Source organism: Castanea sativa, chromosome 11 (assembly GCF_040712315.1).
Source record: "Castanea sativa cultivar Marrone di Chiusa Pesio chromosome 11, ASM4071231v1".
Classification (NCBI taxonomy): Eukaryota; Viridiplantae; Streptophyta; class Magnoliopsida; order Fagales; family Fagaceae; genus Castanea; species Castanea sativa.
In genome coordinates this window covers 36,028,546-36,055,243 of record NC_134023.1, presented here as the reverse complement: position 1 = coordinate 36,055,243, position 26,698 = coordinate 36,028,546, and the positions used below count along the sequence as shown (strand labels likewise).

General features: G+C 35.5%; 4 protein-coding genes across 4 annotated transcripts; 2 read left to right on the top strand and 2 right to left on the bottom strand.

Annotated features, from left to right (window-relative positions):
• The first annotated feature begins 4,707 nt into the window (after positions 1 to 4,707).
• Positions 4,708 to 6,538, top strand: LOC142615360 (uncharacterized). The gene is made up of 2 exons (XM_075788110.1): positions 4,708 to 4,936; positions 5,418 to 6,538. The coding sequence occupies exons 1-2, from the start codon at positions 4,798 to 4,800 to the stop codon at positions 6,404 to 6,406; spliced, it is 1,128 nt and encodes a 375-aa protein (XP_075644225.1). The 5' UTR covers positions 4,708 to 4,797; the 3' UTR covers positions 6,407 to 6,538.
• Positions 6,539 to 8,334: 1,796 nt separating this feature from the next.
• LOC142616426 (stellacyanin-like) lies at positions 8,335 to 15,009 on the bottom strand. Its single transcript, XM_075789284.1, has 3 exons — positions 14,916 to 15,009; positions 9,223 to 9,333; positions 8,335 to 8,573 (listed from the first exon to the last, which is right to left on the bottom strand). Exons 1-3 carry the CDS (start codon positions 15,007 to 15,009, stop codon positions 8,335 to 8,337), a joined length of 444 nt encoding a protein of 147 aa, XP_075645399.1.
• Positions 15,010 to 19,118: 4,109 nt separating this feature from the next.
• LOC142615044 (pseudo histidine-containing phosphotransfer protein 2-like) lies at positions 19,119 to 21,196 on the bottom strand. Its single transcript, XM_075787726.1, has 6 exons — positions 21,109 to 21,196; positions 20,399 to 20,529; positions 20,124 to 20,204; positions 19,964 to 20,035; positions 19,491 to 19,563; positions 19,119 to 19,390 (listed from the first exon to the last, which is right to left on the bottom strand). Exons 1-6 carry the CDS (start codon positions 21,166 to 21,168, stop codon positions 19,319 to 19,321), a joined length of 489 nt encoding a protein of 162 aa, XP_075643841.1. The 5' UTR covers positions 21,169 to 21,196; the 3' UTR covers positions 19,119 to 19,318.
• A 4,573-nt stretch (positions 21,197 to 25,769) lies between these two features.
• On the top strand, positions 25,770 to 26,489 carry LOC142616425 (uncharacterized). The gene is made up of 2 exons (XM_075789283.1): positions 25,770 to 26,042; positions 26,169 to 26,489. The coding sequence occupies exons 1-2, from the start codon at positions 25,770 to 25,772 to the stop codon at positions 26,487 to 26,489; spliced, it is 594 nt and encodes a 197-aa protein (XP_075645398.1).
• Positions 26,490 to 26,698: the final 209 nt, after the last annotated feature.

The window sequence follows — 26,698 nt, the reverse complement described above, 5'->3', positions numbered from 1 at the left end:
AGACCAACTTGAGGTTGTCAACCAAAGTACGAAGGCGTCCCTTAGGATGTGACTTGGTGAAGATATCTGCAAGTTGATCTGTAGAGGAGACTGAGATTAGCTTGAGAGCACCATGGACAAGATGATAACGGATAAAATGACAATCGATCTCGATGTGTTTAGTCCGTTCATGGAAGACATCATTGTGAGCAATATGAATGGCACTTTTGTTGTCACAATAAAAAGGAGTAGCAGAGGATGTCGACACACCTAAGTCTTTGAGAAGCCATCGTAGCCAAAGAAACTCAGATGTGGTATCAGCAAGGGCACGATATTCTGCTTCAGTACTAGAACGGGCCACATGAGTTTGTTTCTTGCTTCGCCAAGAAATCAGAGAAGAACCAAGAAGAAAACAATAACCAGTGGTGGACCTGCGATCAGTGGGATCTCCTGCCCAATCAGCATCAGAGAATGCACGGAGAACAAGAGGAGACCGAGCAGAGTAGAAAAGATCATGGAAGAGAGTGCCCTTTAGGTACCGAAGAATGCGCAGAACAGCAGCATAGTGAGTCGATCGTGGAGCAAACAGATATTGGCTCACCTGGTGAACAACATAGGAAATGTCTGGACGAGTAACAGTGAGATAAACTAGGCTACCAACTAAGCGTCTGTAAAGAGAGGGATTAGACAATGGTTTCCCCCCTGAGGGAGTCAGATGCGCATTAAGCTCGACTGGAGTGTCAACAGTCTTGCTATCAGTGAGTCCAGCTCTAGACAAGAGTTCAGAGGCATACTTGGCTTGAGTAATGTAAAGTCCATCTGTAGAATGAGTGATTTCAAGACCCAAGAAGTAGCTGAGATGTCCAAGATCTTTCATCTCAAACTGCTGACTGAGAAAATCTTTGAGTTCTTGAATGCCACTGAGGTCATCACCAGTTATGATCATATCATCCACATACAGGAGAAGTAAAATAGTGCCTTTGTCAGTGCGACGAAGAAATAAGGCAGAATCATAATGACTGGCCATGTAACCCAAACGAGAAATGGTAGAGCTGAACTTGGCAAACCAAGCACGTGGAGCTTGTTTAAGGCCATAAAGTGCACGTCGAAGGTGACAAACCTTGTTTGATTCAACAGAGAGACCAGGAGGAGGTTGCATATAAACTTCTTCACTCAAATCCCCATTAAGGAATGCATTTTTGACATCCATCTGGAAAAGATCCCATTTACCGGGCAAAGAAGAACAGCTAAGAGGGCACGAACAGATGAGATACGAGCAACCGGAGCAAATGTCTCTTCATAATCAATCTCATACTCCTGTGTAAAACCTTTTGCAACAAGACGAGCTTTGTAGCACTCAATGGACCCATCAGAGCGAGTCTTAATCTTGTAGATCCACTCACAACCAACTACAGATTTCCCAGGGGGGAGAGTGACCAAGTCCCCAGTATGGTTTTTAGATAATGCATCAAGTTCCTCTTTCATTGCAATCTGTCATAAATGGTCAGTGGAAGCCTCACGATAGGTGTGAGGCTCGTGCAATGTAGCAAGGGCAGTGTAACAATGATAGTCAAGTAAATGTGCAGGAATGGACCTTACCCGAGTTGAGTGACGAGGTGGAATGTCTTGTACATGATCTTCAGGCGGAGCAGGAGCAGGGGAACCAGGATCAAGGTTGGGTAGCTCGTCTTCGACCTGTTCATCTTCCACCTGTTCATTAAAAGGGGAACTAGGAAAGGGATCAAGGATTTCTGGTGGTTGGACAGAGAAGTTAATAGGAGAATCAGGAGCAGCTACAGGAGGATCAGGATCAGCTATAGGAGGGTCAGGAGCAACTACAGAAGGAATTTGCGTCTCATCTGGAAATAGATCTAAGACAGAAGAGGAAGATAAAGAAGCACGGAAGTGAGAGAGCTCGACAAAGAGGCGATGTTCCCAAAAGACAACATTGCGGGAGACACGAAGACGATGAGAAATAGGATCATAACACCGATACCCCTTTTGAGTTTCTCCATAACCAAGAAAACAACAAAGTCTTGACCTAGGCTCAAGTTTGTTATGCTCATGTGGCTGAAGAAGAACGAAACAAGCAAAGCCGAATGAGCGTAGGTGGTGATAGTCTGGAGGTGACCCAAAAAGGCGCTCATATGGAGTTTGATTTTGGATGACAGGACTGGGAATGCGATTAATAGTATGAACAGCATAAAGAGCAGCTTCGCCCCAAAAAGGAGCAGGAACTTTGGCAGAGAGAAGAAGAGCACGAACAGTGTCAAGAATATGACGAAGTTTTCGTTCGGGTCTACCATTTTGCTGAGAGGTACCTGGACAAGTTAGTTGATGAACAGTGCCATAGGAATGCAAAACAGCTTGGAAAGCATATTAAGTGTACTCAAGAGCATTATCAGATCGAAAAATTTTGATACGTTTAGAAAATTGAGTTTCAACCATTTTTGCAAAATTAGAATACACTTGCAATAATTCAGAACGATGTTTCATATTAAAGATCCAGCTATAGCGAGAGTAATCATCAACAAAGATAAAAAAATATCGAGATCCACCAATACTAGAGACAGAGGAAGGTCCCCAAACATCAGAATGAATAAGGTCAAAGATATCAGTGGATATAGATTCACTAGAATTGAAAGGCAAAGCTGGTTGTTTTCCTAATTGACATGAAACACAATCAAAATTTTCTGTAGACACTGAACCTAGCAAACCTCTAGAAGCCAATTGTTGTACACGGGAAGAAGATGCGTGACCAAGTCGAGCATGCCAAAGAGCAAGAGAAGGAATAGAGGAAACTGCAGCAGCTGCGGCAATAGAAATAGGAGTAACAAGTGGAAGACGAAGGTTGTCCACGGGAAACATACGCCCAACTCTGGGACCGGTCCCTAGCTCTTGTCCCGTCCTTGGATCCTGCACAATACACCCAGAATAATCAAATATGATTCGATAACCCAACTCAGCTAATTGTCCCACAGAAAACAAATTGTAAGAAAGGCCAGGAACATTAAAGACCCCAGAAACGGAGAAGTTGGAGGTTGAAACGGAACCTATATTATGACCAGACATTGTGGAACCATTTGCTGTGCGAATAGTAAGAGGGTGTGGTGCAGGTTTAAGTTCAGAAAATAAGGACGAGTGAGGTGTCATGTGATTGCAACAAGCAGAATCCATAAGCCAAGAGGAAGGAGACATACCGGACAAAGCTGAGAGAGAAGAGGAATAAGATGCATTACCAACCATATGAATGACATTGGCGATGATGTTTTTAAGGTCATCTGTGGTCATGGTGAAAGTGCGACCTGAAGACTTAGACTGTGCAAAGACGGGAGCCATTGGTTGGACACTCTCAATGTTAGCAATAGTGGCAGAAGAACCTGAAACAGCTGATTTATTGCGCTGAAAACAAGTCTCAATATTATGGCCAAAACGTTTGCAAAAATTGCAAAAGCGTTTACTAGATTGTCTGGGCCGCAAAAAGTCAACTCCAGAAAAAGTCAACGGTCAAAGTCAACGGTCAAAGGTGACGTCAGCAGCGCGTTGGAAGGTGACGTCAGTGATGACGTGGCAGGCTGACGTGGCAAGATGACGTGGCAAGCTGACGTGAGCAGGATCAATCTGGCGCGTGGCAGCGCATGAGGGCGCGTGGAGACTCCGATGACTGTGAGGTTTTCACGAACAGGTAGATCTGAGCAAGACAATCTTCTTGGTACCTTTGGAAAATTTTTCGAAGCAATATTCACGGCGGTGCCGGAAAAGGCAGTGGTCTTTGCAGTGTTCGAACTCCCCAACGGCGGTTGCTACAGGTCCGGAACCTGAGGACGATGTCTGGAAGACTCGAAGGTTCAACGGCGAAAGGCTGTGGCAGTTGTTGTGACAGCGGAAGCAATATTAAGAATGGAGTTACACCAATAAAGACAAGACTGCGAAGAAAAGGTCAGAGCAGTGGCTCTGATACCATGTTAGAAATACTGAATTGAATAGTATTGTATTTCTCACTAAAAGAATATACATGAGTGCCTTTATATAGGAGGCATATGAGTGCAGTACAAGTAAATATGAGTGTAGTACAAGTAAGAGTGCTAAACAAGTAAACTAGTTGGGCCTAAAGCCCACAACACTATATATGTTAACATACCTGAAGGCTCAAACTGTATATAAGAGGAATTAAAATTCCAATAGGCTATGAATCATTGATTTTTGTTTCTTTCTACTCAATGTTGAATGTTATATCTTTAAACATATTTTATGTTGGCTGTGTGTGACCCTTCAGTTAAATTGAAAATTATTTTTTTTACTTTTAATTTGTTGAGAGAAACGTAATAGTTTTGAACTCGAATAAAATTTGAGTCAGCGTAAGCAACTTTCTTCTTTCTTTTTTTTGGGGGGGGGGGGGGGGGGGTGTGGATGTAAAATTTTAAATAAATAACCTCCTAATGCACGCATTGAAAGAGTGTGGACCAAACAAAGAACCGACTTTTTGCTGGGTACACGAGGAACTCTGATCTTTATTTGTAGAAGAAGTTATACCACGACTTGTTGGAAACAATTGAAGCTCATAAAACATCACAATCCCAAAAGGCAACCCAAAAAGTAAGTCTCAAAAGCCCGTAATATCATGCATCACAAAACCAATGTAATCAAAAAGGAATAGTCTCATTGATAGGAAAACTCAACCGTCATGCAACTTCAAAAGTATCACTTATAAAAAGGTATGCACAACTCGTAAAGCTTTACCAATCAAAAGCATCGATCATCATCACAGTTTATCTGTAATAGAGAAAGGCATAGAATTCAAACATAAAAGCAACAAAAATGGCTATGAAACAACGATCTGGAGGGATTTCGGCCACCCTTCCAGGACAATCTGTCCGTTCGGTATATGAGAATTTCCAGCCAATTTCAGAAAGGAAGGAAGATGAAGGATCTACAATCTTGCTTGTTCATCTTCCTGGTCTGTTTAATACCTGATTACTCATCTTATTCATTTACTAATTTACGTTTTAGCATGCCATCATGCAATTGTTTAAATATAAGTTTTCTATTAGTGGTTGTACTTTAACTAAAAGAATTTGGTCTATAAAATAAATAAATAAATATATTAGAAAAGTAGATTCATGATTCAAAATGTTTCAATTATTATTAGGAGTTTGGAAGAAAAATCTTCCGTTTCATCACATGAAAATTTAAATTAATATACACCTACACATTTAATTGTATGGAGTGTTTTAATAGTTATATGATTTGTTTAAATTATTCAAATGATGTATCAAAAACCATTTAACTTAACCTCAAGAGGCTCCAAGCTGAGGGATAAAGATCTTCTACAATTTAAGTTTGGTTCATTTTGTCCACTTATTGGTTTAATTTTTTTTTTTTTTTAATAGGGTTCAATTTCAAATCAGCCCCTTTGAATTGATGTTTTGCTTTTTCAGGTTTTGTGAAAGATCGAATAAGAATCATATATCAGACCGTCGCTCGTAATGTAAGGGTTCAAGGAGAACGACCACTTGGAGATAACAGATGGAGCCGTTTCAATGAAACTTTTCCGGTTCCAGAGAATTGTGACGTAGATAAAATTCATGGCAAGTTTTATCAAGGAATTCTAACCGTTAAAATGCCCAAGCAGGTCATAGCAAAAGTAGGTCCTAGTAAAGAACAAGCTAAAGCAACTGAAAAAGCTCCACACCCTCCAAAATCTAGTGCTGAGACAAAGCCTCAAAAGGTCCAAGAAGTCATCCCTCCTAAACCTACTTCATCTATGTGGGATGAAAAGCAAAGGGAAAACAAAGCTTCCGTTGAGCCAAAGGTGCAAAAGGGTGTGGAAGACGTTCCTCCAAAAGCAACTTCAACTGCCATAGACTCAAAAAGGAGGGAAGTGAAGATTGGTCAATCTGAGAGCCCTGAGAAAGCACAGAAGGGTCAGGATGTAACTCCTCCAAAAGCTAGTTCATCCTCAGATACCAAAAGGCAAATGAAGGAAAAGAATGTGGAGTTAAGAGATTATAATATTGTTGAAAAAAAGCACTTTGAATGGAATGAAGCAAAAGAGAATGAAAAAGGTGTAGAAAAGCATATGGTCATCAAGGGAAAGGAAAGTGGTGAGACAAGTGCAAAGTTAGAGATGGGTGAAAGCAGTACTGCCTCAAAAGTTTCAGTGGAAAAGGAAAAGGAAAAGAAAGAGATATATGGTGGTGTTAATAAAGATAAGCCTGAGTCTAATGGAGTTTATTATGATGCGGAGGATGAGGGATTCAAGGGTGTAGCAGTTTCTGCTATGAAGAGAGTGAAGAATCTAACCAAAAGTGTCAATGAAGACGAGAGGCAGATGCTGGTAAATGTGGGTGCAGCAGTTCTTGTGATTGTAGCACTTGGAGCTTATGTCTCCTACAGCTATATCTCCTCTGGAAGAGCCAAAAACTAGTTCTTATAGTACTTTCCTGTGCTAACATAAGTTCCAATTTGTAAAAATAAACTGCCTATGAATCCCATTGTGTAATATTTGGCAAGCATCAACTCTTATATTGCAATACATACCGATTACAAGTTACAAGTTTATAGTGCTCTATGTTTGCGATTCAAAATTTGAATCCCATCTACTCTTCCCCCACTATCAATCTATCTCAAAAAAAAAAAAGGAAAAGAAAATAAAATTACGATAAATACTGGTAACAAGGTACAACCAAAGTAAGAGATGGTTTTTTTTCTTTTCTTCCTTTTTCTTTATTTTTTTAAATTTTTTTTATAATTTTTTTTATAGAAGGGATGGATAATAATTTAATATTGGTTACATAGCATGTCTTAACCGGAAAGGATGAGTTCATTATTAAAATTTTAATATATACCAAACGATTTGGGCAAGCAACTAGCTGCTGTTGTCTTATTGAGAGCATAGGACCAAAGATGCTCTACGTAATTTCTCCCCTTCAATGATTCTGTCTGCTACAATTCCAAATTTAAGGTTGTCTTGGTCACCTAATACAAAGTAGTTTCTCTTATTCATTAACATCAAAGAAGTAAACAAAAAACCTTTTCTAGCACAAGTTGTGTTAAAGCCCAATGCTAAGACATCTTACTCTAATTCTATTTTAAATTATTAATTGTCCCCAAAACTTAAACTATTGGAATTTGATAACTTTAATCATTTAACGACATACTTCTAATAAATTGATAAGCTAATTTATGCAACAATGTTATCGAATCATACACCTTGAATATTATTTTGCTATCCCATCTTAAGCTCTAAGATTCATGCCCATCATGTATATAATTAAACCTGTTAAATATTAGCATTGATACACCATGTTGAATATGCTATTATGGATGCGGAAGCGAAAACATAAAGTATAGAACACAATAACACAAGAGGATTATGTGGTTCAGCCTAACGGCCTACATCCACAGAAGAAATCCTAAAGGGCTACATCAATAATATATTAGAGTGTATAACAAATCCTATGTTACAATGAACCATAATATGTGTATATATAGTAGACTAAACCCTAGACTAATAGACTTCTAGTACAAGTAGGAAACTTGGCTTGCACACAAAATAGAATTAGGCTTAGGCTTAGGCTTGAGCTTATGCTAATGGGCTAATATATCTCTAACACCCCCTCTTAAATTCAAGGTGGAAGCTTGATGAAGCCTTGAGATTTGATAAGGTTGAGAAGATCCCTTGAATAAAGTTTGGCTCTGTGACGGTGGCTTGAGAAAGACAATGGTCTTGCAGTGTTGATGCAACTTCTAACGGTGACATGACTATACCGGAAAATTTGACGGCAGCAGTAGAAAACCAAAGAAGATGAACGCAGCGAAGAAACACCAAGGAAGATAAAGATTGCTCTTAATATACCGCAAGGACAGAAAATCATGGCCATAGGAAGGCAGCTCTGATACCATGTTAAATATTAGCATTAATACACCATGTTGAATATGCTATTATGGATGCGGAAGCGAAAACATAAAGTGTAGAACACAATAACACAAGAGGATTATGTGGTTCAGCCTAACGGCTTACATCCACAGAGGAAACCCTAAAGGGCTACATCAATAATATATTAGAGTGTATAACAAATCCTGTGTTACAATGAACCATAATATGTGTATATATAGTAGACTAAACCCTAGACTAATAGACTTCTAGTACAAATAGGAAACTTGGCTTGCACACAAAGTAGAATTAGGCTTAGGCTTGGGCTTATGCTAATGAGCTAATATATTTCTAACAAAACCTATCACTTCTTCCATTATCTATTGACCTATAAGATTCAAATACACACTTGCATTCCAACTCACATGTACAATAGTAGGAAATCATATTCTCCAATCCGGCTTTTTCTCCAGAGGGCATTAATGTGGTGAAAAGATAGGTGTGCCCAGCATCTTCTTCCTCAAGACCGTGATCATCAGCTTTTGGTCCGAGTAATCGCAATGCCATTGACATATGTAATATTTCTTTCCCGGAGTGGTCAAGCTTATCCTGTCATTGCCACTGTCAAAGGCTCCTAAGTTTGGAGATGCGAGGCACTTATTGTATCCAGTAGTATTGACTACTATGACATTGTGCTCTTCCTTGTCATAGTTGAAATCTAGTAAACATGAAAGCAAAGTTGTAAATCATACAAACATTTTAGACTAAAATTAGTATGTGGTCGAATTTGTTAACTAGATTAATGTTGCCTATCGAAAAAATAAAAAGTTAACAAGATTAATGTTCCGTTATTGGATTGACTAACATACAACATTTTAAGCTATTAACGAAATCACCCGAGTTCAAATATTTCAGAATTTTAAGCTAAATATATATATAACTAGTGAATTAAACAATGCTTATCTTGTTTCCTGAAGAAAACCAAGTGTGAGAAGGGGGATTTTTTTTTGGTTCCAGTACATGCTGCATATATAATAAACATTCATTAAATTCTGTTGAAAATTGTTTGAGAAAATGAACAAAAAATGTATAGTTCTAAAAGTAATTGTCACTGAAATTCTGTGTAAAATTGTTCCCATTTCGAGAATCTTGTTTAAAAATTTGAAATCTATAAACCTTGAGAAATGTTTATCATTGACCAAGAGTCTATAACTCAACTAACATCTTTTACTCTGCTAATATTTCTAACCTAAACATTCAAAATTCAAATTCCCATTATAAATATCGAATTATCGAAAAAAATGAAAATAAAATAAAATAAAATAAACTATCCTTGAGAGTCAATAAGTACTAGCACAATTAATTACCTAATACGTCTCCAACATAAAATGTCTTGCCATCTGCCCATGCACGGTAATCAAGTTCATAATTCCAGCCATTCTCATCTCCAACAACATATTCTTTTGCAAACACCAATTCTGGAAGAACCAGCAATCCAATCCCAATAGTAAGAGCAAATTATTGGCAACATGTTAATTATGCTAGTTCTTGTTAATTTGTCCCTAGAAATTAATTCAGCTATACCCTATAAAATTCATTTAAGTACAGGAACAAGCTAGTAGTATTTTGTACTTTTATGTGAAAAGCTGGCTGCTAGATAATTAGTAAAGCGTAAGACAGGCTAATAGCTATTAATTAGTGCTTTGGTGACATCGTTTTGATAAAAGTTAATTTCTTTGCCATAATCTTCTAGGAAACATAGTCATACTGTGTCGTGTTTTCCTTTTGTTCTGTTTTCTCTATGGTAAATGTTGTTGTTGTTCTGTGCGCGTTTTCTGAGTTCCTTTTATTTTATTTATTTATTTATTTTTTAGAGTTTTGAAAGAATATTAAACAGATAGTTTTTGTATCAAAACAAGTAATGGAATACCCTACTTCAACATGAGATGAACATAACATGTCTAACACAAATTGTCACCCCTAGAATCCATTGCACCATTTTCTTATTTTACCATGATTGGTCATGATTAATTAGTTTACAGTATTGCAGTAGTAGAGCCACGATCAATTAATTAGGTTCAATTTGTAAAGAATTTATGTTTATATACAAAAATGGAGAGATTTAAAGTTTTTTTTTTGGCAATATTACACCCACTAAAAATTATAGGATTATTTTTGAGAACTTTGATTAAACAAATTGGTAATCCATGTTATTTTAAACATATTAGCATATATTAGAATAAAATTAATTACACAATATTTTTACAACAAAAATTAAATAGCAAGTTTTAAATAGTATTTAAAAAAGTAATGTCAATAGTGGTCTCAAATAACAACTCACATAAAAAAATGAAAAATAAAAACTAGTAAAACTTTTCCACTAAGACTTTGTTGTGCAGTTGTGATCATAATACTTGTTGAGCTTTGTGAAACCTAGTTGTATTTGATCACGATTATAACTTGACCCGAAATAATATTGTTATGGTTTTTAATGGGACTAAGCCTCCATGGGGGACCGAGAACAAAGCTCTTGGGAAAAAACTTTTGCTCATTTTATAACCCATTGTGAATCATGTGCGCATGATAGAAAAACTTTTATTTTAGAGATTATGATTTTGGTATTGTTTTTTAGGGTAAATTGCAAATTATACCCCTAAAGTTTAGGGTTGACTGGATTTTACACCCCAAAGTTTCAAAAACTTAATTTTACACCTTTGTAGTTTGATTCCATTAGTAATTTACACCTCACGGTTAGTTTTTGTTGTTAAGTGACACATATGCATGCTAACGTGTTTTATTTTTGCCAAATTAGCCCAAAAATAAAAACTTACCTGACACTATACAAATAGTACCGTTTTCCCTAAGCTTAAAAAAAATCCAATCCTAAAACTACACCGTTTCAGCCTAATTCTAAAATAATTGAATCCCTATTCCCGTTCATCTGAGCAAGCCTCATCTGAGCGGCCACAACAACTTAAAGATTGTGAACCCAAGCAGCAGCAGCTCTTGTGAACCCAAGCAGCGGCGGCAGCTCTAGGCAGCCACATCCATGGTAAAACCAAATAAACCAGAGCTGCTCTTCTCGTGTGATTGATTTGTTAATTGGGTTTGGTGGGGGGATTTGTATAAATGTTTGGGTGATTGATTTGTTACTAGAACTGTCTATATGTGTATGATTTAAACTCATTATACAACTTGCATCTTTATTGAAACTATGTGTTTATGGTGAAGTTTGTTTTTCTTTTCTTTTTTTTTTCTTTTTTTTTGGTTTCTGTATCACTTGAATATTGTTGATTGGGATTAGTTTTGTATTATTTTTTTGTCAATAGATTATGATATAGTTGGTTGTATTTTGTCTTGTTCTGGTTACTTTATTGATCTTTATTTTTGGTGGGTCACCTTGTTGGATGATGATTAATTGTATGTATTGTCTGGTTTAAAATAATGTGTACTTTTTATTGGTAAATTGATCGAGTGCAATGGCTGTGGTCCAAGTGAGCAATACATGTGTTGTGCTTTGTGCCTCATATATACATGTATGTTTTGTTGCATTTATGTGTGTATTATATTTTAGTAATATATTAATTAAAGGTTATATTTTAGTAATGCATTTATATGTGTGTGCAAGGCATTGAATATAGATCAACTATTTGATATGTGTATACATCATGGAGGGGTATTCATTACGCATAGTGATACACATGTTGAATATGTTAGAGGGACTGAATCAAGGGTCTCTAATGTTGATATTGACACTCTTGCTATTTTTGATATGCCTAAGTATGCCAAAAATCTTGGTATTACGAATGTAAAAGATTTTCTTTACTAGATTCCTCAAATGGAACTTCATAATGGCTTATGTTCATTGAATAAAGATGGTGATGTTAGGGCTCTACGTGACTAATTAGAATTTGCACCTAAAAAGTTAATACACATATATGTGAAGCAAGACTTAAAGTAGTCAAATTAATGCTTGATAATTTTACCCCAACATAAGGATGCTGCCTCTGAATTATGCATGTTTCATTTGTCTTATTCTTTAAACTTTTTTGTTTGATTCAAACGTAGGCATATACAAGAATGGTGAACAATTAGGAATTAACTCAGCTTAGTTATGTGAGAAAGTGATAAAATGATTTAGACTATTATATCTCATAATAATCCACAACTTCTATAGAATGCCAAAAGATCTCAAGTAAAATAGTAGCCCAAATCACCATAGGAATATAAGATAACAGTGATATGTACAATATTCAAGATCAAGAATTTCTACTGTGTTCCTAAGAAATAATACTAATTTAATTGCATTGTAAGGGGCCATTGATATTACACTTTCCAATAATTTCTAGAAATAGGATTTTAGAAAGGGAGCAAGGTGTGTCTGTAAGTAGAGGTTTGTATTTTTCATGGATCAATAGGTACCTAAAAGATTTATAGAGTTTCTAATGTTGTGGCTTCTGATCTGATCTTGCAATTTGTATTGCTTTTATTATTATTGTTGGACCTCAACCGTTCATCTGCATATCTTGAATACATACAATTCTGCAACTCTAATCACTGGAGTAACTGAAGCCTTGACCTATTGCATATGTTCTTAATCATTTGTGGGACCTAACTCTAATTTCTGTGCGTAGTGTAAGCCAATGCATCAGAAAGAAGTACAATCATGAAATATACCCGAATAATAATCTACAATTTCTAACAATTAAATTATCAAAAAAAAATTGCATAATCAATAAAAACTTTGTTATTCCAAAAATTATATAAATCCAGAAGCAATAACCCTAAGAGAGAGAGAGAGAGAGAGAGAGAGAGAGAGAGAGAGAGAGCCAATAGTTTTACCATCAATGTGGCTGTCGTCGTGGTCGTCGTGGCTACCGAGGCTGCTAGAGCCGATGGGTTTGTGGGGTTTAGGTTCGGTCTGTTTGGGTTCACACGTGCAATTGTAGCTAGGGGGTCTAGACGTCGCCACCGAGGCAGCCTAGAGCCTTCAACGCTGCCGCCGCCGCTGCTGCCACGTGGGATGAAAGGTTTGGGTTCGTGAGATCCCTGAGTTGTTCGTGAGTCCTTGTTTTAGATTTTGCAAATTTGCTTGAAATTGTGTCGTTTATGGAGATGTGCAAGAAGTTCAGTTTAGGCTTGAAACTACATAGTTTTGATGCATGCTAACTCTTTGCTTGGTCATCATTAAAACGACGTAGTTTTGAAGCTGATTTGGCAAAAACACTACAACAAAATGTATTTTCAGTGATGAAAAAATTCGTCACTAAAAGTCCAGTTTTTCGTCACTAAGAACCTTTAGTGACGAAATCGGACTTTTAGTGACGAAATTCATTTCGTCGCTGAAACCCCATCACTAAAAGTCCCGATGACGAAAAATTTCGTCACTAAAAGTCCGATTTGATTTTTAAAAAAAAAAACTTTTAGAGACGAAAACGTTTCGTCACTAAATGTTTTCCTCACTAAAAACACCATTTAGTGATGAAAATATTTTGTCACTAAAAACATTTTAGTTTATTAAATCATATTTAGTGACGAATAATTTCGTCATTAAAACTATTTTCGAATACATATAGTGACGAAAAAGTTTGTCACTAAAACTATTTTTAAGAAAATCCATGCACATATAGTGACGAAAATTTTCGTCACTAAAACCATTTCTTACAAAATTTTGCTACATTTAGTGACGAAATATTTCGTCACTCAAACTTATTTTTTGTTTTTATTTTTTTCATGGCTTTGATATTAACCTGTAACCTGTTATTACATTACTAAAACCTCACATTTGAATAATACATTTATTTCAACACATTTATAAAAAAAAAGATCCATACATTCCACAAGTAAAAAATAAAACAAATATCCAATTCAAACTCCTTCCATACAATAATTGTTTGCAATACATACAATAATTCATCATATTTTATAACAATACAAAAATTTTAGCATAATATAATTAAAACTAACGGAAGATGTCCTCATATGTCTTCAAGTAATGCCAAAAGTAAATCCCTTAAAAGCCACCAATAAGAAATCTGCACAAATATAAAAACAATACTACATTAAAATTGTAAAGTAAAAACATTAAATATGTTATAAGAAACATTTCTAACAATGTATTAAGAGTAGCCACACTAATAAATTAAAATCACAACTCCTAATGTATAAGTTGTAGAAAGCAAATATAGATTTTCATGTGTAATATAATACAATTAGTTGACAACACTAGCTCTATTCCCCCATAGCTCTATTTTCATGTGCAAATATAGATTTTGGCTAAGCTTTGGTCTTTGACTTTCACAGATCTAAGCCTCTTTCTATTCCCCCACAGCAACCCAAACAATCACTCACCTTGTCATCACATTCAACCAAAAACCTTGTCACCAATACTAAAAAAAAAAAAAAGCCCTCAGATTATGTCACCAATGGGCATTCATCAAAAGCCTTTACAAACTATATACAAAGAAAATTCAATTGATGGGTCTCCTATTAACCAAACCCATATAGCCAACAAACTAATAATATCAACAAAGTGCACAGAGAGATAAACTCGAAAAACAATTCATTTATGTCACCATGTCCATTCCTAAAGTATTAAGCATTATTTTGACTTAAAAAAGGTTCCTATCAGAAACGCATTTCCTATAAAATTAAAAAAAAAAAAAAAAAAAGAAGAAGAAGAAGAAGAAGAAGAAGAAGAAGAAGAAGAAGAAAGCAGCCAGTTTAGCTCAAACATTAAAAAAATTTCAACATGCATATCGCCCAAGCAAGATGGAATCAATTTAATAAAAGCTCTTAATCATATATGACAATGAACACCCACATGGGGGTGTATGTATATTACCTAAATCTATAACTTTTCATTTATCTAGATAAATTTTAGACCGTAACCAAATCTCATAGTACCTTTCAATCAAGATGGAAAGGTCAAATTACACCTATTATGCATCAATTTTAAACTTTTATGTTAAGTACATATATACCAAAATCCTTAAACTTCTACCTTAAAGTGCCTTGACAGTATTTAAAGTAACATTAAAGTGCTTCTGTTTAAACTAACCAGTGCCATCATGATCCTCATCAATACTAGTGTTAAATTCTAATTCCACAAAATCATTCACTTCACCTTTCACTTCACCTGTAATGTCATCCATATATCTCTATAGTCTATATCCTCATTCTATGCTAATCCCAAAAGATTTGAATTTAATCTTATGATAATTGATAACAAAGGACCCCACCCCCAAAAAAAAACAACCTTCATCAACCTGGTTTTAGAGACAATGCCATCCTAATATTCCTTTCTCAGATTGAACACTCATTTTATCATCAAAATGGATGATAGAAAAAACTAGCAATTAGGGAAAAAAATCTCATCATTTGTCTTGCAAGAAATATTAATAGAGTAGCACAACGTATCTAAAACATAATCTAGAGAACAATCCCCCTTTAAATCAAGTCAAATAACAATCAAAGGACACAATCCCATTGTGAAATCAGAGTATCATTACCTAAGCAATAATCAACATAAGAAAATTTAGAAGTTGGGTAATCTCATTTTGAGTTCATACATTACACCTAATGTATAGGAACTTGTACACTACATATATCTAACACTGGTATCAATGTGGAAACCAAACCAAGAGAGTGAGGATCCAAAACTAGAATCATCCAAACAATAAGAACCATAGAAATAAAAAAGAATTACAGCAATTGATAAGTACATATATAAGAAACTTTCTTCACAACCATTACACAATAAATATCAAATACCCAAACTAAGCAAAAATGCATATACCCATTACTGTATCAAACAAAGAAATACCCAAAGGAACTAGAATCATTAAACAAAAATTAACAAAAAAATTAACTCAAAAGGGGAAAAAAAAATACCCAGGCTTGGGGGTAGGAGGCGAAAGGTCGCCGGCTAGGTGGAAGGTGAAAGGTCGCCGGAAGCGTCACAAATTGAAGCGTCGCTGGATGAAGGATGAAGCGTCGCCGGCGAGCAGAAGCGTCACCAACGATCGTTGGCGACGCTTCAGCATCGCGATCGGCAACGCTTCAGGTCGCAGATCGCGACGCTTCAGGTTGCTGATTGTTGGCGACGCTTTAGCGTCGCGATCTGCGACCTGAAGTGTCACGATTGCAACGCTGAAGCGTCGCCGATCGCGACGTTGAAGGTCACCAACGATTCGCGACCTAAAGCGTCGCGATCGGCGACCTGAAGCGTCGCGATCTGTGACCTGAAGCTTCGCCGATCGCGACGCTGAAGCATCGCCGATCGCCGGCGACCTGAAGCGTCGCTGTTGAGCTTGATCGGCGACGGTGGCTTCACATGTGATTTGTTTGATTTTTGACTAAAATGGCTCTTGGTTTTTTTTTTTTTTTTGACAGAAATGGCTCTTGGGTAGTGAAATGTTTTGTGGTTTAGCTGGGTTTTGAAATTAGGCTTTTAAGGTTTTAGTGACAAATTTCAGTTTCGTCACTAAACACCGGGCTTTGTTAAGATTTTTAGAGACAAATTGTGATTTCGTCACTAAAAACATATAAGTGCAAAACTATTATTATTTTTAGTGACGAATATTTTTCGTCGCTAATTCTTCTTTATAGTGACGAAAAGATGTTCGTCACTAATACTATCCACAGCAATACCTACAGTGACGAAATATTTCGTCACTAAAAATTTCAACTTTTAGCGACGAAATATTTCGTCACTATAAACTAATTAAACTCGCGCCAAAGTTTCCCTCCATTAGCGCCCATTTTTCAGATCACAATAGTGACGAAATTCATTTTTCGTCACTAAATGTTATAATTTTTTTCATTATTAGTGACGAAATTTATATTTCATCACTAAAGCTATATTTTTAGTGACGAAAAATATTTCCTCACTAATTTTCATCACTAAAAATACATTTTGTTGTAGTGAAATAAAACATGTCAGCATGCATATGTGTCACTTAACAGCAAAAACTAACCGTGGGGTGTAAATTGCTAACAGAATCAAACTATAGGGTGTAAAATTAAGTTTTTAAAACTTTGGGGTGTAAAATCCAGTCAACCCCAAACTTCAGGGGTGTAATTTGCAATTTACCCTAGTTTTTAAAGAGAAAATTATACTGCCGCATTTTGTATTTTTTCTAAAAATAGTGAAATCCTTGCAACTCCGTGGACGTAAACAAATTGTCAAACCACGTAAATATTGTCTAGTATGATTTTTTTTTTTTATGCATATTTTTCTCTATTTTTGCATCTCACAAATTTAGGAATTTTGTGAATATTCCCTTTCAGTACTGGTCTAAAAAATACTTTTCTAAGTATGGTTACTTAAACAATAAACAAATTTCCTATATTTTATTTAAAAAACATGTTTTGCATCCTTTATATTCCAATTTTTACGCTAGCTGGAAAATTTAATTGTTTGATCAAAGAAAAGAAAAGCATAAAGAAGAAATGGATAATCCTATGTTTAAGATCTATTTTTTAACAATTATGGAAGTATATAAGTAACAAAAATGTGGTCCATAATAGAAGCAACCATGCTAATCTCGCCCATGAAAACTGTATCAAAGAGACCAATATAATAATGATTGAGATGGGACCTATAATCAAAGAATTTGCACTAACATGCTTATAAATCCAGGATTTCTCTAAGCCTAGGAAATGTACAAAAGCTAATTACACAACGTATCATAATGATTCTTAGTGAGATCATTACTGTCTTAGCCATCTGAGTGCTAAAATCGATGCCACACCAGTCCAACAATCTTTGTTTTTTTCTCTGCAAGGTATCCCATTAAAACGTTGGCCATCTTACCGCTAGTGATTAGTTCATCATCATTGAATATAATAATAAGTTACGGTTTTCCTCTCATTATTTATTAGTTTAATTATATAAGTCATTATTTTACAAATTCTATTATTTAGTTTTAGAATAAGGATTCTCTTAAGTAGTTATAATATTGGTACATATATATAATAGTTGGTAACTTTATTAAAATATTTCTTAATTATTATGAAATACATATTTTATTATTCTTTAAACAAAATATGAATTTATATTCTATATAAGCGTAGAGTAGAAATCCCAACCTTATCTTTAGTGAAAGTCTTTGAATTTTTTTTGACTTCTTTTAATGTTGCCATAAAAGTTTTGAGAGCTAAATTTTTTATGTCATTATTGTAATATATATTTTTACTGATATAAGGAGTTTCTATAAAACTTTTTATATTTACAACTTTATTTTGTATCGTGTCACACTATATTTTCTTTAAATGGTTGAATAAATAGTTTTATATACAAAGTTACAAACACAATCAATAAATAAATATCTACTAATAAATATCATAATTAGTAAATGGTGACTTTAGGAAATATTTTAAATAAAGAGAATTTCATATTTTATTAAATTTTCAAATGCACTAGCATACTGACTAGTTATATTAATTAAAAAATAAAAATAAAAAAGGGAGACTAAGATAATGTGGTGCCACCAATTTTCCATGAGGACATGCAAATGTCATTTTGGATTAGCTAAAATGCAAAATTGACCCTCTAATTTTCTTCATATTTCATTTCAGTTCTTTAATTTTACTTCTGTTCATTTAGTCCTCTAAATTTCAGATTTATTCAATTAAAGTCTTTCCGTTAACTTTTGTTAAAATTTTTTGAAAAAAAAAAATCTGAAAAATATTTTTCAATCATTAATTGGATTTTTTTAATTTAAAAAATTTGAAGAAAAATTTATAAAATTTAAAAATTAACCACAACATATAACAAAAATTGATGGAAAAACCTTGATTGAATAAACTTAAAAATTAGAGGACCGAAATGAATAAAAGCAAAATTGGAGGACTGAAATGAAACCTGAAAAAATTTAGAGAGTCAGTTTTGCATTTCACCCTTTTGAATTTTTCTATAGATAATAATGTCATACTTGCATATTACCCCTTACAAGCTTCATAAATAAAAATTGTTTAGTAGAGTCATTCACACAAAATTAATGTTGTTTGTGAGATTCAAAAAAGGTTAATAACAATATAGAAATTGGGTTCGCATTTAAAAGCAACATAAAAGGGTTTCCTAAAATAAGTAAGCTTTATTGCTAGTATGCAAAGACCACCATCAATAAATTAGTTCTAAAATAGGATTTATATCCCAGATAAAATTAAAAAATAAACTAGTTCTAGAAAAATAAAAAAACATAGAGCAACAGTCTCATGCTACATAGGCCAAACACCTGTCCTTTATTAATTATTATTACTTGAGTAACAAAAGGGCAAAATGCCTAAACAACAACCAAAAAAAAAACATAGAGCAAAAGTCTCATGCCATGTAGGCCGAGCACCTGTCTTTTATTCATTATTATTTGACTATCAAAGGCAAAATTCCTGAACTTTATTCGCCATTACTTAGTACTACTATTATTGAAATGGTGAATGGTCTATTACATGATATGCTCTTCATTTCCCACTACTAGTTGATCCTTTGCTTGGAGGATCAGATGACTGTTCAGGTACAATATGTGGAAGTAGCTGTAGAATGAACAGAAAACAAATCAACATGTCACTCATTTAGCTTGAGCTTAAGCAAGAAAATTAATTTAGAGAGAGATAGAGAGGGAGTGAGAGGAACCTCAAAATAGGCTTCCAATTTGTTCTCCAGATTGTTATATTCTTGTTTCATGGTAGGAAGTATGGTCTTAGTCCTGCTCATAGTTATTGACAAGACCATAATTGGCAACAATGCTTTAGCACTTATATACTAATACTTAATGTGGCCTTTAAATTCAATATGTTTATGAAATAACATAAACTTCTAACAATGGCAGTAATAGCATTCTCCCAATAATTTTCTATGAGATATTTCATATGATACTCTAAGCTCATTTGTAAATTGTAAGACCTATATATTTCAATCCTACAATTGTATAACATATGGTGGAAGTCTTACTTTGATTTCAGATTTCAACATGATAATAATTAACTATTAGATTCTTGTCTAAAATCATAGATGAGAACACAAATTAAAGATAAATAGATAAGTTTATATCTAATACTCCAACTTATCATGACATGAGGAAACAGAATAAGTATATAAGTACTCACCCTTCCATGTCGCCTGCTTCGTGACATTGCAGCATTTTCTCAACTTCAATAAGCACCTTTTTAGCACCGATTCTGCAGATAACAAAAAAATTAGAGGTCATGTCCAGTGCAAAATAAAGGAAAGAAAACAAATCTTAAAAAGAAGAGTTTTTCTTTGTACCCGAGGCAGTTGCCTTTCAATTGTTGAAGAAATTTTCCCAGTTCAGTGATATTGAAGGGTTCATCGGCCTTCAAATATTGCCTAATATTATTTAATCATAATCCAATCACAAGGGGTGTAAGTTTAGAATTTGAAGGTAATATTATTACTGTTATCATTGTTGTTACATCATTGTTTTGTTAAAATTCATAAAATTTGCTCAGAAAATATAGTAACTAATGTGATTCAAACTAAATAGAAAAACATCTTAAGAAAATTTATACTATGCAACTCACAGAGATTCTTCTATGCCAATGACATTTTTCAGTGAGTCAGTTAGAAATAAATTTATTAAATCCTTAACAAAGTTTGGGTCGCTCGCATCCTCCAATTTCTCTAATTCAATGAACTGTTCATTTAGGAGTCCCTGCAAAACATTGGTACTTTATTAGCACAATTTGATTATTAGTACTATATCTTAGCATCTGAGATTCTGAATCAAATTTGAACTTTCTTATTAAAAAGTTTATGAAAAACATTGGGATTTCCGGTTTTCACACTTCCACCATAAATTTTGGCAAACATTATAATATGCAACATATATTCTGTCTAGTATTATAATTTATACAAATTAAATAAAATGGCTGAAAGCATAATACAACATTTTAACACAACACCCCCCTCCCCCAAAAAAGAAAAAGAAAAAGAGAATGATATAAATAGACATAACTGAAGATATATTTTCATGGTAAGATGGAAAGTGCATAATTAAGTTTTATTTTGCTACTCATTTGTTCTATTTTTAATAAAATATTCCCCCGTAAAGATTTCAACAATAAGCTGCTAGGGAAAAAAGGAGAGGGGGTTGCATATTCAAATAACTTTCATGAAGGGAACTAAAACTGTGGTATAAATAACCATGCAGAATATTACAGTATATGGTATTGAAAATGAAGTGAAAACAACTACAACGTTTTTTCAGCAAAAAACTAAAGAAGAGAAAAACCTCGTCAAACAAGGATTGCCTCATGGAGGCAATCTGTTGTTGCAAGGAGCTGCCAGCCATTCTCACAGAAAACAGTGAAATCAAAACAACAATTAAACCAAGATCAAATTTTTGAGGCTTGAATGACAAATGGAAAGCCACTTGGGCGAATATATAGGCATAAAATAAATTAGAGGAAAACACATGTTTAGTGTGCATTACTTAATTGATTCTAAAAGGTAAAATTACAAAATCTAAGAGGAAAACGGCTTTTATTTTTGACATAATTACTGCTTAGTAATATTAACCAAGAGGCAACAATCAGAATATGTAAACATAAAAAAACAATGTGTACAACATAAAAACTATGTGATAAAAAATCATTTAGAAAATATGACACAATAATTATGTGAAAAGGAGTCATCTAAGAAATGTGTGAATATGTGAGACTGACAGTTTGCCATGTTTGCAAGACAATTAGTGGGCTCGAAGAATTGAAGTGTCAAGGGCCTTAAGGCATTATTTTGATTATTGAATTAACATTTTAATATCTTTTTTTATCTTCTTTCACCGAAGATGAAACAAATGAATGGATTTATTACACTTTTATGTTTATAGAATTTGTTTTTTCCTTTTTTTTTTAATCCATTAGTTAACTACCCAATGAAAGCTAACGATAAAGATTTGTTGGGAATACACGTGAATGAAGTTCCATATGAAAAAAAAAATGACAAAAGAGAGAGGTTAATAATTTTTTTTTTACGAAAAGAGTAGTTATTAATTAATATAATATAGTTGGGTCCAAGTGGCATAAGTTTTATGATTGTACCGTTGTACATTCCAACTAAATGTAATAAAATTGGTAGTATTGAAATCTTGAATTGGAGACACAATTTCAATTGAGTAATAACATGTGTGTAACATTTTTTATCCTAAGTTCTACAATTATAAGAGCATATGCCACTAAGGGTAATTTTATAAATAACTTTTTGTATAAGCATTGAGAAGTGTATCAAAGATAGGAGAGTCCACCATGAAGATATTATAATTTCTCCGAAAGTAGACAAATAAGATTTACAAAGATAAATATCTTTAGCTCTTCTTAATGTTATCAGGTTAATCTAAGATACACATCTTATATAAAATTACCATTCAGCTAAAGGAAAATGAGATTTTGCTATACTCCTTTTGCAAATATACAAGTCACTATAACTTATACAATTTTTTTTTCCTTTATGTTATCCAAGAATGAAGGGAAAAAGTGGATGATGATAGTTGTCTGAAGAGAGAGAAACAATTACAAAAGTTATAAATAAAATTTATATTTTAATAAAATAGAGTATATAATACATAACCAAATGTGGATGTTTTGAAAAATGGCTAGCTATAATAAAAGTACTTTTTTATAATAAAAGTACTTTTTTATTTTGAGTGGACAATAATTTCTGCATAAATTAATGTGAATGCTCTAGCTATTTAGAATTATCTGCTACAACAAACTATTCACTTGTCTTTTCATGGTTTTTTTGAAAACCAATTGATAATTTAATTAAGAAGCAAAATGCGCTAAATCTTTCATGACAATTAGGCATAAAATGAACGAACTAACTAAAATGAACTCCTAAAGGGCAGCCATGAATACAATACGGAAAGCATGGGATGCATATTGATTTGTAGATTGTGGAAGTTGGGTCGAATCTTTTTCAGTTCAAGTTCCAAACTGAATTTGATTTGACCTGAGTCTTAAAAGGAGGGCCTTGGAGTTTTGATAAACGATTGCTTATGCTTAAGAGATAGCATAAAGGGATGAATGCGAGTAATGTCAAACTAGATCACGCTTCTTTATGGATTCAAATTTGGGGGCTCCATTTGATATGGTCTCTCCCCAAGTAGCAACTGAAGTAGGTAGTTGATTGGCATTGCGAAATAAGTTGAAAGGAGAAGGAAGCAAGATATTCGAAATTTCGTTATGAAGGTTTGTGTTGCACTACCTATCTCGAAACCACTGAGACATGGAGGTTTTATTGCAGATTCAGATGGGGAACGTACATGGGTGAAATTCAAATATGAAAGACTGCCTATCTTTTGTCATTTTTGTGGACTTCTTGGTCATGATTTACGTCCCTGTGCAAGTCATTTTGCAATTGAGAAGAATGGGGGAGACGTAGACTATCAATATGGCGATTGGTTGAAAGCTTCCGGCAATCACCAAAGATCACCAACACAGGATGTTACACCGGATCCCAATGAACAATCATGGATGTAGATTATGCCCGAAAATCTTGGAGTGGATATCCCCCAAAGAGATCTGTGTGGGCCTCTTTTCAATGTCAGGCTGGGCCGCCTGCTGCTATACTGGGCCCAAAATTTTCTTCTGAGTTAGAGAGTTGGGACCAGTCCGGGGACAAACCTTCCTGGTCCGGCTTGTGCACAAACAATGCCTTTTGGTAATCAGATCTTTACGGCAGGCAGAACTGTCACGTTAGCTACAGCAGGCAGATATAGTAAAAGAGGACAGGAAACAATAGAGATTTAAACAACATGGTCAGTGGGCCTTAATGCAGGGTGGCTGCTTTACAATATAATATCAGAATAATGAATGTCAGATGGAGAGTTAAGAGCGTATTAAGGAAACAAACATTAGCCCGCCGCGGTGGGCTGTTTTATAGAGCTTGTGTCAGGAAAGGGAACCACTCCCTCAACGCGACTAATTTCTCTAAGGGAAAATTAGCTGCTTTGAAGGAACGGGCCTAAGTGACTTTGGTTGATCAAGATTCTTTGTTTGGTTAACAGAGAGCATGAGTTAGAAGGGGAGAGGGAGATTAATCCATTCGGTGTATGACAATCACTCCATTCACTCAGTTTCGTTCTTGTTTCTATTTTCTTTTTCTTTTACTCTTTTTCTTTCTTTCTTTTGTCTTTTCTCTCCTTTCTTCTCTGCGCCCTCTAATTCCCCTGTTTTCTATAATTTTTGCTACTATTTTACAGAGGTTCCCTTTCTCCCATTTTTCGTTCCCCTTCCCGTCCTCTCTAGCCGTTCACTGTAGGATTTCTTATATAGCCTCAGCAGTGCTTGGCTTTTTACCCTTTTAGCCCTTAACCATTTTTGTCTGGCATGGGCTCCTTTGTCGACCGTCACTGACTGGTCAGTCACCCAGCCAGTGCTACCCTGCCTCAGTCAAAGAAGACTTTTTTTGTTTTTCTCACTCCCTGCGGCATTCCTACCTGCCACGAGATGAATACTCTCCTTCCCTTTACCCCTTACGGCATGCACCTGGTGGTTCCCACTCATCCTTGCCTTTTTTGGTTCGCATGACTCCCCAGCAAGACATTGCTTCCAAAAGGAATTGAGCAGGAAATACAAAAATGGATTTTTCCCCCTCCCCACCGCCAAACCATACCCCCTTACCTCTGACCCATGACCTCACCATTTCCTATATTGGCTAGGTACAGGCTAGTGATATCTGGGCTTTGCGCATGTCTTACCTCCATGCTTGTTAAAATCTTGCCCGCTGCTCATCTGTTTGCCGCGGTCTGAACGTAAAACTGCTCAGCCTACTGCTCATTTTTGGCTTCTTTTGGCGTGGGTTATTTCGCCCGACCTTTCTTTTGTGGCTTGCTTCTTCTGAGGACTGGGCCATGCTTGTTCGTGGGCCGTTCCAAGCCTTTTATTCTCGGCCCTTGTTACTTGCTTCCTGCCATGCAATTCTGTCATGCCTGCTATGAGGCCTTCTTGACCCCAAGCCTGCTGGGCCACTTTGGACCTTTTCTGTTCATTCTTTCTCCGAAGGCCCAATGATCCCTCTAGGCCCTTTGCTACTTGCGGCTCCTATTGTCCCACCTACTTCCATTTGGGCATCCTTGACCCACTTACTCTCTCGGGCGTCCTCGACCCTTTCTCAATTCTACGTCTCCCATGGGCTTTTACTAACTTTTTGGGCTTCTTCGGCCCAAACATTTCTCACTTTTCCTTTAGGGCTTATAGATTTTCCACAGTCCCCTACTTTCTTTACTTGCACTACTGTGGGCCTGCTGTAGCGGCTATGACCCATTCTCACTTTTCTACATCTATACAACCCATGGATTCGTGGTTACTTTCTTTCGGGCCTTTTTAGGCCTACTTACTTCCTCAGGATCCATTTATTTGTCTATTAGACTCACTATTCGTTGTTCCTACCACTTGCTTAGTGGTACTTCCACAATACTTTCGTCAACCCATGACTTTGGGCCTTCCTCTCTTCTGGGCTTGTCAAAAAATGAGCATCTACAAAATGATAATCTCGACATTCATGGGAAAGGCTCGAAATCCAGCAAGTTTGTCTCGAGAATAAAGGAGTAAAGGATGCTGATAAGCGAAACTCTATCCCTATAATTGTGAATTGTGATTCTGGGAATTCAAATTCAAATTCTAAGGACTTACAAGCAAAACATGGTGATGGACCGAGTGGGCTAACTCCTAAGCCAAAATCTACTTAGACCAGGATTATAAGGATGGATTATAGGCTTGGAAGTATCACTAAGGCAACTAATGTATCACTTCTAGGGAAAAGAGTTAGTACACATAACACTAACCTTTACACATCGTGAGAAGAGGAGGAAGCACAAAGGGTGAAGCGAGAGAAAGTGATTCCAATTTCTGATGATGTATCGACAAGGGTGGATTGTCACCCTTGCTAGAAGCAATGAGGCTCCTAAGTCAGAACTGTCAAGGGCTTGAAAACCCTTGGACAGGTCGTAGCCTTCGCAAAGTTGGGAGGGAGAAAGCTCCAAATGTGTGTTTTCTGATGGAAACATGGTTAGATAGTGATGGATTTGAAAACTTTTATGGCGAATTACCTTTCCCGAATAAGATCGTAGTCAAAAAGCCTGATTCGGGTGGAGGCTTGGCATTAATATGGAAGAATGACGTGATGCTAGATTTAGTTAATTTCACAGCTAATCACATTCTTGCAAAAGTGAAGGAGGATGATGGGTTTGAATGGTTGCTGATAGGTTTTTAGGGATGGCCAAAAGCGAATCAGCAAAACAAGTCTTGGGAATTATTATCCCACATTAAATCCTTTGTGTATGGTCATTGGCAGTGCATTGGGGATTTCAACGCCATACTCCAGTCTTCTGAGAAGCTTAACAAAAGGCCACCCCAAATGAGCCAAATTGATTCATTCTGTACTGCATTGGAGGTTTGTCAACTTGAGGACTTACGATTCAAGGGATATCCTTCTACCCGGAACAACGACAGGCCTAGAAATGCAAACACAAAAATTCAACTAGAAAGAGCAGTAGCAACAAAGGATTGGAGAGAAAAATTTCAACTTAGTTCAATGACAAATCTCTCTACCCATGCTTCAGACCATCTCCCTATAGTTCTTCAAACACAATATTATAGGAAGACTAGATCATGAGGCAGAAAAGGTTTTAAATTTTAGGAAGCTTGGTTGTAATGGGAGGAGTGAAAAAATATAGTTCGTGAAGCATGGACTGATGGTGAGAGTGGGGTGCATGGGCTGGCACTTATTAAGCAGAAAATTGAAGCTTGTGGGGTGGTGTTAAGGGCTTGAAGATCTTCCAAAGCCAATCCAAATGATGAAAAGATTAAGCAACTTGAAATAAG

Excerpts from the sequence above, each read along its gene's own strand:
- LOC142615360 (XM_075788110.1), top strand. The coding sequence starts at position 4,798 with ATGGCTATGAAACAACGATCTGGAGGGATTTCGGCCACCCTTCCAGGA. Across the intron at positions 4,937-5,417 it reads CTTGCTTGTTCATCTTCCTG|GTTTTGTGAAAGATCGAATA; the intron begins GTCTGTTTAATA and ends TTGCTTTTTCAG.
- LOC142616426 (XM_075789284.1), bottom strand. The coding sequence starts at position 15,009 with ATGGATGACATTACAGGTGAAGTGAAAGGTGAAGTGAATGATTTTGTG. Across the intron at positions 9,334-14,915 it reads TGAGGATCATGATGGCACTG|AATTGGTGTTTGCAAAAGAA; the intron begins GTTAGTTTAAAC and ends TGGTTCTTCCAG. Across the intron at positions 8,574-9,222 it reads TTATGTTGGAGACGTATTAG|ATTTCAACTATGACAAGGAA; the intron begins GTAATTAATTGT and ends CATGTTTACTAG.
- LOC142615044 (XM_075787726.1), bottom strand. The coding sequence starts at position 21,168 with ATGGCTGGCAGCTCCTTGCAACAACAGATTGCCTCCATGAGGCAATCC. Across the intron at positions 19,564-19,963 it reads GAAGCAGGCGACATGGAAGG|GACTAAGACCATACTTCCTA; the intron begins GTGAGTACTTAT and ends AACTATGAGCAG. Across the intron at positions 19,391-19,490 it reads AATTGGAAGCCTATTTTGAG|CTACTTCCACATATTGTACC; the intron begins GTTCCTCTCACT and ends TTCATTCTACAG.
- LOC142616425 (XM_075789283.1), top strand. The coding sequence starts at position 25,770 with ATGAGGCTCCTAAGTCAGAACTGTCAAGGGCTTGAAAACCCTTGGACA. Across the intron at positions 26,043-26,168 it reads CTAATCACATTCTTGCAAAA|TGCATTGGGGATTTCAACGC; the intron begins GTGAAGGAGGAT and ends GGTCATTGGCAG.